Genomic DNA, 20,740 nt, shown 5'->3' on the forward strand with positions numbered 1-20,740 from the left:
CCTGGATAGCCTTTGCCCATCCCTCGCTTTCCTCGGAGATTGTGTCATTCCTTTAGCGGGTGTTGCTCTTTTTTTTTTTCTTTAACTATGTTGACAAATAAGATCTGCTGAGGCCTTGATGTTGTCTCTTACCTATTCCTCTCTTTCTCTTTTTTGACCTTTTTGACTTCAGAGTTATTCCTTTCTCATTTTTCCTTTTCATCTTGTTTCTTTAGACTTATGCATAGATGATCTATTTGAATTGTGTGATGTCTGCTTTTCTCTGCCTGATTTCATAGGCTACTGTTTGCTGTTTTATTAGGGATATGTAAATTTTACTTTATTTGTTCAACCAAAAATGTTATAATATTCTTTGAAAATGAAAAGGAGAGCTAGTGATCTGTCCTTAGTAAACATGACTACTGTTAGAAGACTGGGGAATAAAAGAGAAATAAGGTATGCAAAGAATACAAAGCCTGCAACTATCTAGAAGTATGTGTTTGTAGATTGTCATTCATTACTAAACATTTCTAAAAGTGCGTTTGTTGTCATTTTAAAGATATGGGTAAGGGTCCACTTTAATACATATTACATATGAACACACCCCTCTCTCTACATACCTGAAAAATAGGGACATAGGGCGGGTTCCAACTCAAAATGTAAATAACAACAAAACATTAATCAAGATAAAGGCAACTGCCACTTCAACAATTTAAGTATTAAATATCACAGTTGTAAATATAAGCTTCCCATATAAATATAATAATTGGAAACCAATATCAACAAATACCGGTAAATAAAAAGGCAAAGTTTTCTTATCAAAACTGCAACACCAATCCAAAACCTGCTTTGAATCACCCCCAATATAACCCCAAAACTATTTGGGAACAAGAAGATCAAGTAAATCCTCTTGTGGATTAGGTGACTTTTGATATTCAATGCTCCAGTTTTAATAAGACAGTAGTGTATTTTTAATTTTTTGTTGGTAATGGTGTCTATTCTTTGGATTTAAATGGGGTGTGCATATTTGCAATAGTGATATTTATTAAAGAATTTAATTTTTGATGTGATGGGTGTAGATGCAAAATTAACATTTTGCATAGTAATTTAAAACACGTTTGGCAATTTGAAGGACAAATTGCCTGGTGTTTGATCTCTTTCATTTATCACATGATTTTGAACAGTTTGGACTTTGTGTTAATTTTGCTGACAGGGTGTAGTTAATACTTTTTGTACCTCATATCCTTCACTAGATTCAGTATTGAGCTTTAGTTGTGCATTTTCAATTCATAAAGCAGATAACAGCAGTGTTCTTGCTCTTCTTTTACAGGATTTATAGATGAGCTCAGAATGATGTTTACACCTTTGCTATTTTTCTGAAATTGTACACTGTCCTATATTATGCTTGGTGGCTGTTTGCCAGAAGACTCAATTTTTTGTTGAGGATGTGGGCTTTAACTTGTATTTACAGTTCTTTATGCTGCAAAGATGTCTCTTTTTATACCAGTAAATTTAGGTGTTGGAGGAGTATTTGAATCAAAGGCAAGTATGATCTGGTATAATCCCCAGGCTTAAAAGGTAGATCTCTATTATATGGGTATCGTGAGCGGAGTCCCCCTGTCTTCTGGAGTGGAACCTAATAGCAGAAAACCGCACTGGAATGCAAGTCCAGGATAAAGGTGCAAATAGGAGAGTCCAAATATCGTTGTCAAAGTACAGTCCGGGTCAAGGCAGGCAGCGAGTATCATACGAGAAGTCAAGCCAGGGGTTGATAACCAGGAGTTCCAAATAGTGGGGAAGGAAGGCAGGAACAGGAAAAAAGGAAGTAATACTTTGTAGCTGACCAGATATGGCAGAATAATTCAGCAACAAGTCTTGGCTCTGGCTGGAATTTAAATCCAGCAGGGACCAGAAACGCACCCATTGTTGGGGCAACGAGGAAGCTTAAAAAACCCCTGGGAACCAATGGGGCGGCGAGGAGAAGTGGGTGCGAGTACAAGACCCTCCCCGTTGACGACCAGCACCCGAAGTGACTAATAGGTCACGGCAACGTCACGTGCGTGCACACTTCACACACTCGTGCACCCACACGTATGCACGCATGCGCGCACCCGCAAGCCTGCCACCGCTGGGCTGCACTCAGGTAAGAGACTCGTCTTTATTACAGGAACCTCCTACACAGAGGCAAAGTTTCGGCCTCTATTACTGCACAATTCTGAAAAGAAATACACAAAGAACACCAAGAATCAAGTAGTATTACAAGTGTCTTGGGCATGTACCTGTACAGACTCAGGCAAGTTTCTAACAAGAGTGTTGGCATTCAGCTTTGAAGTTTGGTGTGTGTCTGTGCAGACTCAGACCAGTGAATGTTTCCAAGTGCTGTACTTACAATACTGCCAGTGTGTGCAAGGTCCAAAGATCTGTGTATTTTGCTAAATATGTGTTAGAAACATATATAACAGCTGCAATTGGTTGTCTGCACTGCTTGATTTAGTGTTGGCCTAACTGTGGAGATAAAATTGACAGGTCAATGGAGGTGGTGGACACATTATTCTTTGGAGATTACAACTGGATATATGTCCATATTTCACCTTAAGCTTGGTGATGTCTAACATCTTCAGTTATTTTACAGTTGTATCAATAATGCATCTAGGCCCATCACTAAATTTATAAGAAATATAACCTTAACTCATGTAATAAGACTTAGGCAATGTGACACTTGCTATTAAACATCAAAAGATTTAGTCCTTCATAGAATCTCTGGCTTTGAAATACAGAATAGAGGTTTTATTTGTTAGAGTAACAAATATAAATCCATGACATATGTCTCAGTGTATTTATATTACAAAGGCGAGTTGAGATGAGGTGGATGTTTGGCTAGGAATCACAGTTTGCTGCTACTGTACATATACATTGCAACTTAAACAATTATTAAAACTATATCAGATGAAAATTGTAATTTCTAGAAATTTGTGAGTCGGGGATTTTCTTGCTATTGTTTTTAATATATGTACAATACATTTATTATTTTGAGGTGGAGTATTGTGGCTGGCCTGTGCATATCACTTAACAAAATTTACTTTTGAACTCTATATGTGATCTGAGTGGTAATATGTCTTAAAGGTAAAACTATGTTCAAACTATAGAATTACATATGTGGTGTGGGTTGCCTATATTAGTATGTTTTTACGCTCTCAGCAGGACTGTCCCTAGGTTACTTGCCGCCCGAGGCAATATCGTTCTGGGGAGGGGGAGGGAAGAGGTGATGTCAGGGAATGGTCAGGAGGGGGTGGCATCCACAGCTGATTTAATGCTTGAAGGGGGGGCCATGGTAGACACCGTACCCTGCTATCAGCAGCTCTTTCTGGCATCCTGCTCAGCTCACTGATAACACTGGTTGGCAGGAGCTAGGTGGGATGCAAGCCAGAGCGCCCCCACTCAGCTCCTGGCAGCCAGTTACGTTAGTGAGCTGGGCAGGAACCCACACAGGGTGTCACAGGTTGCTAAGAGCTCTTAGCAACCTGGGACACTGTGGCCTCCACCAGCCATTTACCCCACCACCCGGCCGCTCCCTAAGTAGATGCTGGCACTTGCTTTGATAGGGTTTCAGCGCTCTTCCTTCTGCAGTGTTGTCTCCCTTCCTTTAACATGGTGAACACATTTTTTCTCATCAATCTCGGGAGTACACAGGTATGTTAGGATCCTAGGAGGTCCAAAGAATGAGCATTACAAAGATTTACATTTTCTTCTAATAATTCCAATTAAGTAGGTTAGGGGCAGAAATGAAAATCAGTTTAACCTCCCTGGCGGTATTCCCAAGTGTGGCTCAGGGTTAATTTTCAGTACCAAGATCGGTAACCCCGAGCCACACTCGTGTAACTTACCTTGTCCCTGCGAGCCTGCGGTGTCCTCTGCTGCGTTCGCCCGGCCGATGCTGGCATTCGGCTTTCAGTTTAGTTTTTGGGCATCGCAGCGGGGGGCGGAGCCAGCAGGAAATAAAAAAATGACATTTATACAGAATACACAAAATACAATGTAATCTGCTATAATTACATATATTTATCAAACTATTTCACTTCAGTTTTGTCCCTAGGGCTTTGTCTAGTGCCCTGCATGCCAGGGAGGTTAAAGGTGCTTTCTTACCTTTAAAGAATCTCTTATTGTTTTCATATATAGGTATCCAGGCAGTAAGAAATCAATAGCTGATTCAATCATAAAAAGGCTTCTATCTCTCCTAATTTCCCTTTAGTAAGACTGGGGCCACTATGCCCACTATCTCTGCTATGCCCGCTAGGGTACTATGTAGTTATTTTGCAGTGAGCAGCAACATAATTACATTGCTGCTTGTTGCACAGGGAGGACCCAGGAATCTCTACTCACTGTCATTGCATAATTTGATTGCAGGTCCTCATTTGATTGCAGGTCCTCCTCGCAGCCAAATGCAATCTCGCCCACATTCATTGAGAGCTACCTGCCCATTGAGAACTACAATTCCCATGACATGATGTAGCTGTGCAGTAATTTTGCCACTTGAATGATTCCTCCTTTGGGTGTCTGGCAAAATCTGCTATTTATAAATGAAATCAATGACATCACACATTAACAAAAGGTACAAAAACTGTAAAGTAAAAAAACAAAATGCAACACATATTTAATATACTAAGTAGTGATGGAGGAGTGGAGGAGGGGAGTGATGGTCATAATTCCTAACTTCCTAGGAGTTCAGCTTTAATTAATTTGCCTGCCAAAAGTATCCTTTTGATTGTGGTGGACTGGTCCTAGATGTGAAGAATCCAAAAGCATTTGTTTCTTTTTAGAAATTCCCAAGTTTACACATGCTTTTACAGAGGGTTTTTTTTTTTGTCCTCAGAGGTGTTAGATGTAAGTGTCCAATGTATTTTAACTAAAGTGAACACGGCATGCATGTGCAATTTTTTCACCAATAAAACCCATGATGTAACTATGCAACTATGAAAACTATTAAATAGAACAAGAAAAGTAACAACACTTATTTTTTTCATTAGAAAAACTAATATATATATATATATATATTATAGCGTGTGCCAGCTCGCCGCCCTGCAGATGGTATCCACCGGCACCTTCGCATAGGTTGCCAAGGAAGCCACCATGGCCCTCGTGGAATGAGCCTTAAGGTCCTGGGGAGGGGAAAGACCCGTGACCCGATAAGCCAACGAAATGGTCCTTACTATCCAAGACGAAAGGATCCTCGGGGGTGCAGCCAAACCCTTCTTTGGGCCACTTGGAAAGACAAACAAATTCTGGTCCTTCCGGAAAAATGCAGTCCTCTGCAAGTATGCAGCAAGATTCTCCACCAGGTCCAACTTCCTCCACTGAACCTCGTCCACCTCCAAACTCGCGAAAAGAGGAGAGCTCGCTTTCCCAATTCACATGGAAGGTTGACGACACCTTTAGAAGGAAGGAAGGCACTGGCCTCAGAAGGATACTGTTAGGAAGCTGAACACAGAACGGCTCTTCCATAGACAGGGCGTGCAACTCCAAGACCCTGCGCGCGGAGGCAATAGCCAACAAGATGCCACAAAGAACAAGACTGTATAGGATCAAATAGGTCCTGCATGAGGGACTTCAAGACCAACGGGAGATCCCATTTGGGAAAGAATGCTTTCCTAGGCGGCCGAATCTTCCCTACCGCCTTCAGGAACTGCACTACCATTGGATTCGCCGACCATTTCCGTCCTGTCAAGGCCGATAGCGATGAAACGTGTACCTTCAGGGTGTTGAATATGTCGCATTAGTCGATCCCTTCCTGGCCCTCAAAAGCGTCTGGATCACTGATTCGGGGAGCCGCAAACCTTCTAAGCGATTCCTTTCAGCCTCCAGGCCATAAGGTGTAAGCGGACCAAGTTCGCGTGATGGAATCCCCCTTGCTCCAGAAGATCCGGGGTCAACGGGAGAAGAACGGATCGACTACCCTCATCTGCCATAACAGCAGGAACCAAGGACGTCTCGGCCAAAACAGAAGGATCGCAATGGTGTCCACCTGTTCCTTCTGAATCTTGAGGAGCACCCTCAGGATCATGCAAAACGGAGGAAACACATATACCAAGCGGAAGTTCCACCTTTGCGCTAGTGCATCCTGCGCTAGTGCTCTGCGGTCGTACAGGCAAGAGAAGAATTGCGGAAGTCTGTGGTTCTCCGCCATAGCCATCAGATCGATGTTCGGGCGACCCCAGAGATTGAAAATTGAAGTCAGAACTGAATGGCTCAGGGCCCACTCGTTGTGGTCCAGCAGTCTCTGACTCAATATTGTCGGCTCCTGGAAGGTAACATGCCGTCAGCCCAGGTTGCTCTCTGCCCACTGAAACATCTGGGCCAAAATTTCCAACAGTTCCAACAGACGACTCCTGGTGCCCCCTTGCTTGGAGACATAGGCCACCGCAGTCTTGTTGTCCAACATCACCTTGACGGACTGCCGTTGAAGGATCAGGGTGAACGCCATCAGAGCCTCTCGAATTGCCGCTAATTCCAGCAGATTGGAACTTGTCGGAACCTGCCCCGTCCACGAAGCTTGCACCGTGTGCTGTCCGCACACTGCTCCCCAACCTGTGCAGCTGGCATCGGTAGTGACAATTAGCCAATCCACTTCCCCCAGAGGCCGGCCGGGCGAAAGATTGGACGCCTCGACCCACCAAGAACTTTTCTATTTGTTTATCAGCCATCCAAACTGCGCCAGGGACTGGAGCACCTGATCTCGATATTCGACTGCCTGACTGGCCGAGGAGGCGAGAAGCAGCAGGTCGTCCAGGTAATGATATATCTGGATACCAGATATCCGTAGAAGGGCTATGTGCGCTGACAGAACTTTGGAAAAAGTCCTTGGGGCTGTGGACAGGCCAAAGGGGAGACATCGAAACTGGAAGTGCCTGGTGCCCACCGCAAACCGCAGGAAACGCTGGTGCCCTGGGAAGATCGGAATATGTAGATAGGCATCGGCCAGGTCTATCGAGACCATCCAGTGACCTGCTCAGACCAGAGCCAGAATGGTACCCAGCGACTCCATCCTGAACGGTAACGGCTTGCTGAAAGTGTTCAAGAACTTCAGGTCCAACACCGGCCGGAACTTCCCTGAAGCCTTTTCCACCAAGAACAAGGGGGAGTATACTCCGAAGCCCCTTTCTGCCACTGGAACCGGAACTATGGCTCGAGAGCGCAGTAATCCGGTGATATAATCCCGCAAGCAACGCCATTTCCCTGGAGAGGATGGAATTCTCTTCCGAGCCAGGACCGACAGTGGGTGTCTTCTAGCGAATTCAATCTGGTAACCTCTCTGGATGATATCCTGGATCCACCTGTCAGGAATGTTGTCCGCCCCTACTGCCCCGAAGTGAGAAAGCCTTGCTCCCACTGGAACTGAATGGGCGGGCAAGCTTTCAGAAGGTCTTTTCGCCCTGCTTGGCTCCCGCTGGGCCCTTCCTTCTTGAAGACTTGGAGAAGGAATTCTGACCTGACCGCCAGGAGGGACGAAAAAACTCTTTCCCCGGCCTTTAGGACCTCGCCTCCTTGAATTTGTCCCGTGAGAACCTTCGCCCACGAAACAACTGGCGCTGCTGCCACCTATCCTGGGGCAGCAAACCCGACTTGTCGCCCGACACTCATCGGATCGCCTCCTCCAGAGTCTTGCCGAAGAGGAGCTTCCCGGAAACGGAATTAAGCACAGACTTTGTTTAGATGCTGCATCCGCGGACCATTGCCTGAGCCACAAAGCCCTCCTGGCCGTCACCGAATGTAACATGGCCCTGGCCGCCAGCTTTATCTGCTACGAAATCTGCCGCTAGCCTCAGATTCCCGAATAACACTGATAACTCCGGAACATCCTCATCTGGATTGCACCGTACCTCCAGGCGCGACACCCAAGACCGAATAGCGCGAGAAACCGAAGTCAGGGAGACTGCCGACTTACATGCTGCCCCTGAGACCTGGAAGAGCCTCTTTAAGTCTGACTCCAATCTTCGATCCATGGGGTCACGGAAGGAGACTGAATCGTCGAAGGGTAAGGTAATATGTCTGGCCAAGCGTTGCAGTGCCGCGTCCACTCTGGGAACGGACTCCAGAAACTCCACCTCGGTGGTCTTGAAGGGATAAAGCTTTGCCACTCGATTAGAAAAGGTCTGCCTCTTGTCTGCTCTTGCCCACTCTTCCTCAATAAGCTCCTTTATCTCAAACATAAAGGGAAAAGCCGGCAAATCCCTCTTCAACTCCGGAAAATACTTCATAAGCTTCTTAGGGGGAGACGAGGATTGCTCCTCCCAGCCAATCGCCTCTTTCACTGCCTGAACCTTGGCAAAGTCAAACGTATACGCCGGTTCCTCCGGGCCACTGACTATATCTTCCGCCGAGGATGGATAAGCCGTCTGGCCTGATGGGACCTCCCCCTCCTCCTCTGAGGAACTGGACAATCCTCTCCTAGAGGTAGAAGGCCTGGAGTGGCCCAATTCCCGCATGCTTTTGGAAACAGCCTTCTGAATGTAGGAACGCACCTCCCTTACTTCATGGTGCTTATCCTGCGCCACCTCTTTAAGGCAGTCTCTGCAGAGTCGTTTGTTGGGTAGTGCCCTTGCACTGCACGACCAACAAGTGTGGGCGGAAGACAACCCAAAACCCGGGTCTGACCTTTCCCCCTGATGCTCCCGCATACTCTGGGAAGAGAACTCTCGACCCCTGGAATGACTGTCCCTTCTGGGAGAAACACGAGAGCGGTGATGCTTCTTAAATTTCCGCTTCTTCCCCTCATGCTTGCCAAGGCGGCAAACTGATCCTCCGGGCTATACGCCTCATCTGAGGGAACCGTTGGGTCTTTATGCAGGCTCCTCCCCCTCTCCATGATACTGGTGCTCCCCCTGGTGGCTCAAAGAATTCCAGCAGACAGAAACAGCTGACACTGGGCACAGCCCTGCTTCCTTGCAGCAACTGGCACACTGAACAGGCAAACGGCCGGTTTCCCCTTGCGGTTGCCCAGCAACAGGGGATGCCACTCGCCACCTCCTAGCAAGCTCCGCCCCCACCCTCCCAGCCGCCCAATGGTAGCCGGCCGAGGGAGGGCACCGCCGGGAATGACATCAGATGCCGGGGGGAGGAGCCAACCCTCATGCAGCCGCCGTCTCTGCAACAGACCTGACACGGCCCAGTCCATGGATTCCTTGAGCCAGATAAGGGGATCCGACAAGGGGATAAGAAACGCGGCCATTATGCCACCTACCCGCTCGGCACCCCGAGCGCCCACCATAAGGCAGATTTACTGCCAGACCGGCGGCCATCCATCCAGGAGAGGTTGAACCTGGACAGGCCATAACTGACCCTTTAGATCAGACCCTAAAGAACACCAGTCACTAGGTGAGAACCCCTTTTAATCTCTATGAGGGTGGTCATAAGCAATAATTTAAAAAAAATAAATAAATGGATATGATATGCTATGAACAGTACTTTTGTTGCTGGAACTAAGATGTGTGAAACAAAATGCTTTTACATCGGTGGGGAGAACTTTCATAAAAAAAGTTCTCCCCACCGTAAATAAAAAGATCATTTCCAAAGATACTCAATTGTTCATCTGAGATTGCATGTTTATATGAATATTATATATTGCAAATATATGAGAATATACACATATATAAAACATGTTTATTGGTATTTTAGGTATTCAGCACCGTTGTTTTGGTTTGTTATTTATTTTTAGTGCACGCAGCAGTTGTTTTTAATTATCAGAACGAGATATAATTTGTAATCTTTTTTTAAAAGCTTGTATTACTGATTGAGGGGTACCTAATTTGCATTAAATACAAGAATTTACTATTTTTGAAAAAAACTTTAAATATGAAAAAATATAAGTTAAAACTCAGTTTAGTATTTGCCCTCAACCACTCCCATTCTGTGAATGGATGAGAGGAGATCCAGCGGTTTACATTTCGCTCTTCTCCTCTTGTCCAATCACAGAAAACCTTGCATTCAGTGAAAATAAAACAAGGCTTTTTGTGAATGGATGATAAGAGAGAAATGGGGAGAGAGAGCAACTGCCTTGTTCACTGTACACTTGAAGAAACTTTCAGTCTGAGTGGTGGAAGCTCAGGGGTGACAGTAGTATTAGGTGGGAAAAAATTTCTTCCTGCTTTATGTATCATATATATACTCAGATGTGGATTTATAGTATGAAGTGTTGCAGGCTGTATGTCTCTTTAACAATGCATCCTACTTGGAGTGATTTAATGCTAACTGTACAATATTTTCAGTAGTTGTCTCTGAAATAATCCAATGTATTGTTTTATTTCATGTGGAAAATTGCCTTATCTCTCTGTCTTTAAATGTGGCCTACTAAAAGGCTTCCATGATGTGCAGCATGGCGGTGCAATATTTCTGGCTTTTGTCTCAAATTTTTTATTTCGTAATAAAACCTGCCATGTATCCCCCCCTAACATAGCGACGTTGTAAAAAGCTTCCATGCTTCTATGCTATATTTCTGGCTATTTTTGTCTCTGACAAAATCCTCTTTAGCTTTTTATTTCTTGATGCAAAGTGTATCATTTAACTCTCTGTGGCCTATTAACATTGCTTCCATGATGTGCCACATGGTTGTACAATATTTTTGGTTTTGTCTTTGACATAATACACTGTAATTTGTATTTGATGATAACACCTGCCTTGTCTCTCTCTCGTACTTTGCTGTGCAATCAAGTTGCTTACATATTTCCCAGCCACTATGCTAATATGTATGCCTGGCTATTGTCTCTAAAACATGGCATTGTAATATTTATCTCTTCATAACAACTGGCTTGCCTCTGGAAGGGGGGTTGTAGTCCTGAAGTGTGGTTTGAGCTCTGTGTGTTGACATTTTGTTAAACTTTGTAAATAGTGTGGTACTATATTAAAGGAAGATCAAGTGTTACAAATTTGTGAGATTTAGAGGGTTATAAACCTCTAAACCAAAGGCAGGCAAGCCGAACACATATGTCTTGGCTTGGCTGAGCTATAGTGACTGCTGAAGCATGGAGACAGGTTGGCCGAAGCCGACTGTTCTCCACGGAAATGATAGGTAAGCGGAGCGAGCAGTGATCTCATGGCTGGCTCCCCCAGATGTAATGACATCAACATCCTCAAATGACCTGGGGACACTGGTCTGTCATTAAACAACAACAACTGGGCGGAGCTGGCTGTGATGTCATGGCTGGCTCTGCTCAGTTGTACTGTAATGACAGATCAGCATCCTCAAATGACCTGGGGACGCTGATCTGTCATTAAACAACTGGGAGGAGCCGTCTGTGACGTCACAGCCAGTTCCGCCCAGTTGGGTTGTTTTTGCCTGGGACCTGCTAGAAGACTCTGGCAGGTGTCGGCCAAAAGAAAACAGTTGCGTGGAGCAAGCGGTGATGTGACTGCTAGCTTTCCCCAATTGTTTCTATTTTGCCAGCATCTGTCAGAGTCTTCATTCTGCGGTGGGAGATCATCGCGTTTTTAAAATTTACTTTTTATTTTATTTTTTTTAAATTTTGTAGACTTGTCATTATCGTGGACAACGATGGAGGTCGTGATTGACCTTAGGCCTTTGCTCAGATCAAGGGTCTGGTAGGGACTTTTCGGGGGAACCCCATATCTCCCCCCCCTTTTTGGGAACGGGGTTACTCCTTAAAATTCCTACCAGATCTAGAGGGCCTGGTATGACTTTGGGGGGGGGGATGCTTTTTTTTTAAATGGGGTCCCTCCTAACTTTTCTACCAGACCCAAAGTGTCTGGTATGGTTTGGGAGGGAGACCCCACGCTGTTTTTAAAAAAAATGTTTTACATTATTTTCTTAACTTTATTACATTTTTTTACATTTATTTAAATTGTTTTTAAACATTTTTTTATTTGTTTACATTTTTTTCTATTCTGCTCGCTACCTTGGAGGCAGTGAGCAGAATAGCCGAGCAGAATGCCGCTTGGCGGCATACGGCTATTCACTGACTGCCTGTGGCAGCTTCGTGAATAATCCCCTTAGATATATTTTATTTTGAAGTCTAAACCTTTTCATAGCTTTTAGATTTGTTTTGTCTACTTACACTGCTCAATTCTGGCCTGTTACCCTGTTACTACTAGATTAAAAAAATCATATGTCACAACAAAACTACCTAAAAAATACATAGCACCCCTCTCAAAACAGGAGTGCTTTTTACAATCTAGTACTATCAGTTGCATCTGCTTGCTGCTGGGTGTATCCTTGCCACAGAGCAGGGCAACCAATAATGTTATGAATATATATGTCTCCCTAGCCAATCACTAGGATAGCCATGGCCAGTGGTGCATGCTGGGAGAAGACATAAATATTCGGGGTGGACCATGTGAGTTTCTCTTTCTTCCCTGATCTGGCTCGGCCTGAAGCCTAGGGAAGAAATATATGTGCTCAAACTGAGGCCTGAGCCTGGGGCCCAGTGGATGGAACTGAGGATGGAAATGACAGAGAGGAACTTCCCAAGGTGTGGGGAGCGTGAGAAATTGGCTTAAAGGTCCTATATCTGTGATGGTAGCAAGTATTTCATTCAACAACTTAATGGAGTCTATACCATCTTAGGTATCCTGTGCCCTAACCCTCTCTCCTTGAGTTCTACAATAAAGTTCTTTAAAATCATATCTTCAGTCTGGATCTTAGTTTTATCGGTTGCCACAGAAGGGCCAGTAAGTGCTATTGGGGCGGCCTTGCTATGCTACTAAAATCCCTAGACAGGCTAGGAAGACCCATTTATTCTAGTGGCTCCTTCAGGGGTGAGCACTATAAATACTTTTTCTTTCAAGTTAAAATTAATTAGATATGGGTGCTACTGCTTTATCTAAGATAAGGAATCATGTAAAATACAAAAAAATTATTACACATACAAATTATGTGATGGCAGGATATGGTGTTGTTGACGCTGTCCTGGAAAATTGTACTATTCTGGAACACCACATATAAAATGTGTTTAAAGGTATCTCTAAAGCATGCATGTTAATGTTTGTCTTATATTGTCCTTAAAGTTGCATAAAATGGAGAGCCTCTTTCTGCTAAATTAAATTTTAGGCATTGGTATTTGTCCCCACTGGCAATGTCCTGCTCTTCATGCTCATTGACAAACCCTTGCCTATTAGCCTTGAAAATGGGCAGAATTTATTTTGGATTTCAATAGGGTTCTCAAAGTTTGCAATTTGCAGCTCGTAGACTCAAATGTCCCCCTTTTGAAGGCTTAATGTGCACATTATTGGCCATAAAAAGGGTATGGGGAGTCGGGCACTGCCCTGGGGGACATGTATCAATGCAAAAAACACTTTTTAAAAATACTGACAGCGAATATACAGCACAGAAAATAATACTAAATATAGTACATAGTACTGTATATAGCACTAAAATGCTGTATAAAGCACTGACACTTCACTACACTGACACCAGTTAGCTTTCCCTACACTACACTACACTACACTACACTGCACTACACTGACAGCAACACACTATATTTAACTCCAGCAACACAGTGTAAGCAGCCTTATGTAGTGTAGGGCTGGGACTTAGCTATGAGCTATGAGCTATGATTGGGCAAAGTCATCATTACTTTGCCCAATCATGGCTCTCACAGTGCACTGTTCTGTGATTGGGCAAAGTCTTGCACCTGACCTGTGGTCAGGTGCATTGCTTTAGTCAATCAGGGCTCTGACAATGCACTGTGCGGTGCACAGTGCATTGTGGGGCGTTCAACGGGCGAATGGTCCTGATAGTTCTTGTGTTTGCCGAACACAAGAACTAGCAATGCTCAAGTCGAACAGTTCTTCGACTTGAACATTGAGTTCATCTCTAGTGTAAATGTGCAGTATGTAAAAGCACTGTGTAAATTGTTGGGGCTAAATACCTGTAATAAATAAATATTTAGTGTTACGCATTCAAGTACAATAATCACAGACACACATTTTACTGCAATGTGGATCTGCCTGCACCAGAGGTGCTCACACTATCATCTGTAATGGCTCCATGCCATTACATGCATCCAGAAGACATTATGTACAGTATGTTTAAACGTTGTTGTAATGCACAAATTTGTCACTCAAACATTGCAGCTGTAATGGTTTAAAGGTAACTTATTTTTCCTTGGATAGAACTATCTCTGTGATAGAGTCCTTCATAAAGCTTTGAAGCCATAAGTTGGTCCCTGGTTGGTATTCCATATGGTCTATCTGGAGAAGGGACATTTTGATTTACAGTAAGGCTACTTTACACATGGTTTCCTGATTTGCTAACACATATTATCAGGTCTTTATCAGACAAAATAAATATGTTCATAAAGCTGTCTATGTGTCCTCATTGTTCACAGAGTATGCATTTATGTAGGGAACTCTGTGACTTACCCAAACAATCTGGAAAATTTAGATAGATGAACAAAAGAGTTTGTTGCATCTACAGTGCCTCAAATCTTCTACAGAGGATTGAAATGAAAGATGACTGAGAGGAAACAAAGTAGTAGTTAGGCAGGGGCATGCAATTAACAAATATGGCTGCCTATGATTGCTACAGAACATATTTATGAACTTACATAAATGCTATTTCTATCCAGCTAATGTTGATTTTCAAATAGGACCTGGCATTACTACTACATTTAAAATACATTAGGATTGGTATAAAGTATTCAATCTCAACCTAAAGTGTATGTTTAGCGAAAACCTTTTTTTATTTTTAGCTTTGGGTAGAGTAGGGAAGCATTAGAACCATGGTCAAGTTTTTATTGATCATTGAGTTTTAAGATCTTTGATTAGTAGATGGTGGGACAATTCCTCTGATGGATGTCTGTGACCTTATTTAAAGTGACACTTAACTCTTTGAAATGCGTTCAAGTAACCTAACTATTCACAAACATGTATCTTATTTGTGTATCACTCAGCTGTAGATCCTCAAATGATCTCTGAATTTGTCCCAACACTGTCCTTCCTTCTGGAAGGTGGTTACTTTTGTTCCCCATGGTCTCTGCTTGCGTTGTAAAGTAGCCACCACTCCAGAAGGAAGGACGCTGTCAGAATGAATTCAGAGATGATGTACTTGTGATCTAGTACATTAAAGTCAAAGTAGGTTGGGTGTTGATGGTTTGCAAACCAATGTGGAATAATAGTAATGTTAATTAATTTGTCTGCAAAATGTAACCCTTGGATTATGGTGGACTGGTCCTAGTTGTGAATCTGAAAAGCTGTGTTTCCATTTTAGAACAAATTTACACATGCATGCAGAGCTTTTTTCTTAGACTCCTCAGAGATGTCAAATGTATTTTAACTAGACTGAACATGATGGATATTTTTATTGAATTTTTTTATTAAGGAATTTTACATTTCCAACATACAAAAAAGGAAATAAAGAAATTAACCATATTCCACTTAAAAAAAAGAGAACAAAGAATGCATACATTCAGTACTCTAAAACTGTCTGGAAATAAATGCTTTTATTGAATACAGGGCAAGAAACACATTATAAGTCAAAGGCAAAGGGTAGGGGACTGATAGGGTTGGTATGAATGTTGGTTGACCGACCAAAATAAATAAAGAATTATTTATAGGTGTTATAGCATGTTTTTGTTCTGTCATTTTACAGTTGTACTCATCTGACTCTTTAAAGGCCAGCCAATCCACCCAGATGGCGTAAAAGTTATCAAAGTGGACCTCAATTTAAATGTTTTTTTTTCAAATATGCAAACACTATCTACTGTTAGCAACCATTCCCATAGGAGAAGTGAAGATTGTGCCTTCCAATGCTTAGTGGTTAGTCTTTTAGCTATGTTGAGATATATGTTTTATCAATAGCTATTTAACTGTGAGAACGTAATCATTTTCTTAAATAAAACAAAACCAGTACTAATAATATTAATATGTATGATAATGTATAATTCTTATCATATATGTTGCTGTGTTTCAGGAGCTTTTCTTATCCCATATGTGGTGTTCTTTTTATTCTGCGGCATACCAGTATTTTTCCTTGAGACAGCGCTTGGGCAATTTACCAGTGAAGGAGGAATAACATGCTGGAGAAAAGTTTGCCCTTTATTTGAAGGTACAATATCATGTTACATATATCCTACCAGTTTGTATAAAAGTAGGTGCTAGCTTTGTATGGCTGTGGACCAGACAAACACTGCCTTGAACATACAATTTATAAAACTGAGAGAAAGCTGGCTTTCATGATTTTCTAAAGCTTTGAGCTTACAGAAAGTTTTAACAAAGCATTTGAAAAGCTTTCAGCAAGCTTCTAAAGTGACACTATGTTCAGGAGATAAATCTTAAAAATGCATTCAATTACCCTAACTATTAACAAAAATGTATCTTATTTATGTATAATTCATCTGTAGATCCTTGAATCATCTCTGAATTCTTGCTGACACCGTCCTTCCTTCTGGAGGGTGGCTACTTTTGTCCCTCATGGTCGCTGTGTGTTTTGTAAAGTAACCATGGCTCCAATTTCACTACCGTGATGGATTATAATCTCACGTATGGTTTACTCATTTTTAATGAGATTGTAGTCCATTAGGAGAAAGAGCTTGGAGCGGTGACTACTTTACAACACATGCAGGGACTATGGGGAACAAAAGTAGCCACCCTCCAGAAGGAAGGACAGTGTCAGCATGAATTCAGAGATGATTTGAGGATCTAAAACCAAAAAAAACTCCTTTTTTATTAATAGTTAGAGTACTTAAATGCATTTTTAAGATTTAATTCCTGAGTTTAGTGTCACTTTAAGCTGTCTGTTCATTATATCTATAATTAACAGACATCGTAGGGATGCTGGCTTTTGCAGGCAGTGGCGTAAAGGAAGAATAGTTTACCGGGGAATTAAGGGCCATATCAGAGAGCAGAATCAGTCCTGCTTTAACCTCATGCCTGTTTTGTGACTTAAACCTCCACTCTATATGGGGCTGTTAGAGGCTTCTGGATGCGTCAGAACTGCTTCTTTCCCCATAGTAGAAGCCTGATCAAGTTGATGCAATTTAGAAACCTGTCAAATTCAGGTCAGAAGAAGGTCAACTGGGAGCCAAATGCATCTAAAATTCATCATAAATGCAGAGTGATTGCAGGCTGCATTTGTCCACAGACACTAGCCCAAAGCCTACCAACACATACCTTCACAAGCATTTGGCTTCATGGATCAAAACCTTTAACAAAACTTATGTGATGTCTAGAGAAAACAATTAGATTATTTTAGTTTTCAAACAAACATTAGAAAATGACAGGTTGCATTTCATTGGTTGCTTTAGTAACACTGATTGTTCTTTTAAACACTTTTAAAAAACATAGCTTTATTATTCTTGTACCAATTTAGTAATTATATCTAATTTTTTTAAAAAAAATTTAGGTATTGGATATGCTACTCAAGTGATTGAAGCTCATTTAAATGTCTACTACATCATCATCTTAGCATGGGCAATTTTCTATTTATTCAACTGTTTCACTACTGAACTGCCTTGGGCCACTTGTGGACATAAATGGAATACAGGTAAACCAATGAATGCATATTGAAAACATTTGTTTTACAAATTATTTCTGTTAGAGCTTTTATAAAATTTATATTTGTGGAATATGTTACCTTTAAGCCAGTATTTTTATATTTTAGTAACACTCTTCAGTGGTCGTCTGTGAAAAAGCATAGTTGCAGAGTACAGCATGCTGATTTACACAAAAAAAACACATTTGTAGCAAAAATGAGATGCTCATGGTGAATCATCATAATGAAAGATATTGTTGTAAAATTAATATACAGGTAAAGAACATACCTTACTTTTGACAGAGAAGACATAACATCATCACATTGTGGCTGGGGTTCTGCTTTAGCCACTGTTTATTTTACCTAAATACATATATGTGAATATAAATATACATGATAGGAGGTATGATGTCCTACAGAGAGATATAATAGCTCAACTAATTCCTCAGCACAGGCGGCTCTCCACAAACTGTTCGTTCCGCAAGCACCCTCTCTTGTGGCCCCAGGGCCCCCAAATTGACCCCTGGACGGAGTGGTGACGTCGGGATTTCGATCCCTGTCCACACTTGATCTGGGGAATCCTATCCGCATCCGGGAATTCCATTGGGTGGTAAGTGAGAGGTGATTAAGCTATGTGGGTGATATTGGTGGTGGGTGTCCCTCTGTCCGGCGGAGCCGCCATGAGCACAGTTCTCTTCGGTGTTTAGACTTCAGAATGGATTTACATATTGCGTTATATAGATTAACTAATTTAAAACTCAAAATTTCCTATTAGACAGATCCATGCTCCCCTGAGGAAGCAATATGCGAAACGCGTAGGGACTGGATACATGGATTTCCCAAATGAATACGTATGAACAAAATGAATTGGAACTAGGATGCAACTGTTTTAATGTATTTAAGATGATATTGAACTAAGATTCTATTTCATGAAATGTATACATGTGTTTTATTATATGTAAAATAAATATTTTTTTTATATCAAATAAATCAAGTGTTGGTGTTATACCTCTCAAAAAAAACCCACTTTTCTGTGTGTTGTTACAAATGGTTATCATCACATTGTGGCTGGGGTTCTGCTTTAGCCAGTGTTTTTTTTAAACTAGATTTTCATTGAGGGACACAGGGTAATGCCACTAAAAAAACAAACATGTAAAATTTACTAGCCTCATTGCTTAGATGGAGGCTTGATGAATAAAAATTTACCAAATATTTACCAAATATGAAAGTGGACATTTTTAAGGGACTGACAGGACTGGCAAACTCCAAGAGGAATCCATTAGTAAAAGGGGCCAGTAAGCCAACAATGTGGAAAAAAAACAAATATCCACATTAAGGGAAATATAGATGTAGCAATAATAACTAAACGAGAAGTTAGACAAACAGTTAATTTGGTCAACAAAGAGACATTTTTTTGTGTGAAGGCCTACATCTAGTATACCAAACTCTTAACTTCAGGGAAAGGAATCTAGGGCAGATGATATATGTCCATGAATAAATAAACCAAAGAGATTACAATTGCAAGCAAAGATAAAGTGCCTTTAATTCATAACGTTAGGGCAAGGGAAGTCTACTATATGAAGGATGTTCCCTGACAGGAAGTAACCTCTAAAAAACGTCAATGAAAAGAGTGGAAAAAAAAGTGTAAATAAATGTGAAATCGAAAAAAACAAAGATTTTTGAAAAAACAAACAAAATAACAACAAAAAAAACTGTTTCCTAATGGCCGGCACCTACTAGAGTCTCCTAGCAAGTCCTTGCCAATGAAAAAACAACTAGGCGGACCCGCCGTGATGTCACGGCCGGCTTCGCCCAGTTGTCATTAATTAATGACAGTTCAGCGTCCCCAGGTCATTTGGGGGATGCTGATCTGCCATTACAACTGGGCGGAGCCAGCCATGAGATCACAGCTGGCTCCGCCTAGCTGTCATTTGTGAGGCTGGCCATTCGCCCCTCTAAAAAAGAGAGAGAGTATAGAATAGAAGAAGGATAGAAAGGAAAGAGTGGGGTGATGGGCAACTAAGGCTCAACTAAGAAAAAAATATTTATCTGAGAAAATGAAAGTTGACTGCTTTGAGAAAGCAGACTTGAGGAATATTATTTCGAAGCTGAGCGAGGGGATATCCTAAAAATTAGTAATACTATTGGCAACTATGGAAAAAGGGGTTCCATATTATTCCACAGATTTCTTCAAGAGGGCAATGGAATAGGAGCTGATGTACCCAGGGAAGGGAATATTTAGCACCCTGTTGCAAGAAGCTGTTAGGGTGTAGGACATTGACTCTACAGTGAAAACATGTAGGGAATTCAACTAAGGGGAATAAAATAAAAGAAGGCACTAGGAACAACATTGTGTCATGTGCCTTGATATGAAGTAAAACATACTAAAGTATGAGAAACTGGTTCCTGTAGAGTAGGAAGTTAGGACATCCCTACAAAGAGGATGTAATGCTTGCACCAGCACTGGTAATCCGGGGCTATAGCTGTCAAGTGCAGCTTTACTTATAGCAGCCCCTGATCCCTTCAAGAAGAAAATTATTATTAATCCTTGCTTTGGTGCTACCCCTGCTCTGCAAAGGTTAACTTCTCGTTTGTGTCTAGGGAGGAAAATATACTCACCGGATCCTCTGAGCCAGCTTGATCTTAGATCAGTCCTTGGAGCCTCCCGGCCCTCCACTACAACAATATAAGGTACCATAAATCCTCATGTTCTATACACAGTGTATTGAGTGTGAGGATGCCGAGGTACATTCCATTGCTGCAGCATATGAGGAAACAGGGTGGAGGAAGCACTGTCACAGCCGGCCAAATGGCATGGATTACGCTTAAGTGTTAAATGCATTTTTTTATCAGTATATGCACAATAAAAATAATACAAATTTATTGGAGGGAATAATAATGCTAACATTATTGAAACAGACTAGAAAAGCTAAATTTTAACAAGTTAAGAGGGCCTGATGGCTTACACCTGTCAGTACTCAAGGAGCTCAGATAACCAAGCCTCTTGGTTATTTTTAAAAGCTACTGAACGACTAGAACGGTTTTTGCTGATTGGCGTAAAGCAAACATTCAATAGTTTGCAAGGTGTTTGAGGGAATCCAAAGGGACTCTATTGAAGAATTTGTTAGGGAAAATTTTATTAGTCTAGTCTAAAATTAATTTAGGAAGGACTGATCTTATCAGACCAACCTGCTAAAGTGCTATGAGGAATTAACAGTAACCTAGATAGAAGATGGGCATTAGACAAAAATTATCTGGATTTTTCAAAGGCATATATATATATAT

The 20,740-nt window shown here is 41.8% G+C and overlaps 1 protein-coding gene across 1 annotated transcript in view; it reads left to right on the plus strand.

The window, feature by feature from the left end:
* The window catches only part of SLC6A11 (solute carrier family 6 member 11), a 141,429-nt gene that overhangs the window by 29,342 nt on the left and 91,347 nt on the right, over nucleotides 1-20,740 (plus strand). The window contains exons 3-4 of the mRNA XM_018554559.1: nucleotides 15,896-16,030; nucleotides 17,327-17,467. Coding sequence (XP_018410061.1) covers nucleotides 15,896-16,030; nucleotides 17,327-17,467 — 276 coding nt within the window. The remainder of the gene's footprint in view (nucleotides 1-15,895; nucleotides 16,031-17,326; nucleotides 17,468-20,740) is intronic.

The sequence above is a fragment of the Nanorana parkeri genome, unplaced genomic scaffold (genome assembly GCF_000935625.1).
Source record: "Nanorana parkeri isolate BGI_ZX_2015 unplaced genomic scaffold, ASM93562v1 scaffold164, whole genome shotgun sequence".
In the NCBI taxonomy this organism is placed as follows: domain Eukaryota; kingdom Metazoa; phylum Chordata; class Amphibia; order Anura; family Dicroglossidae; genus Nanorana; species Nanorana parkeri.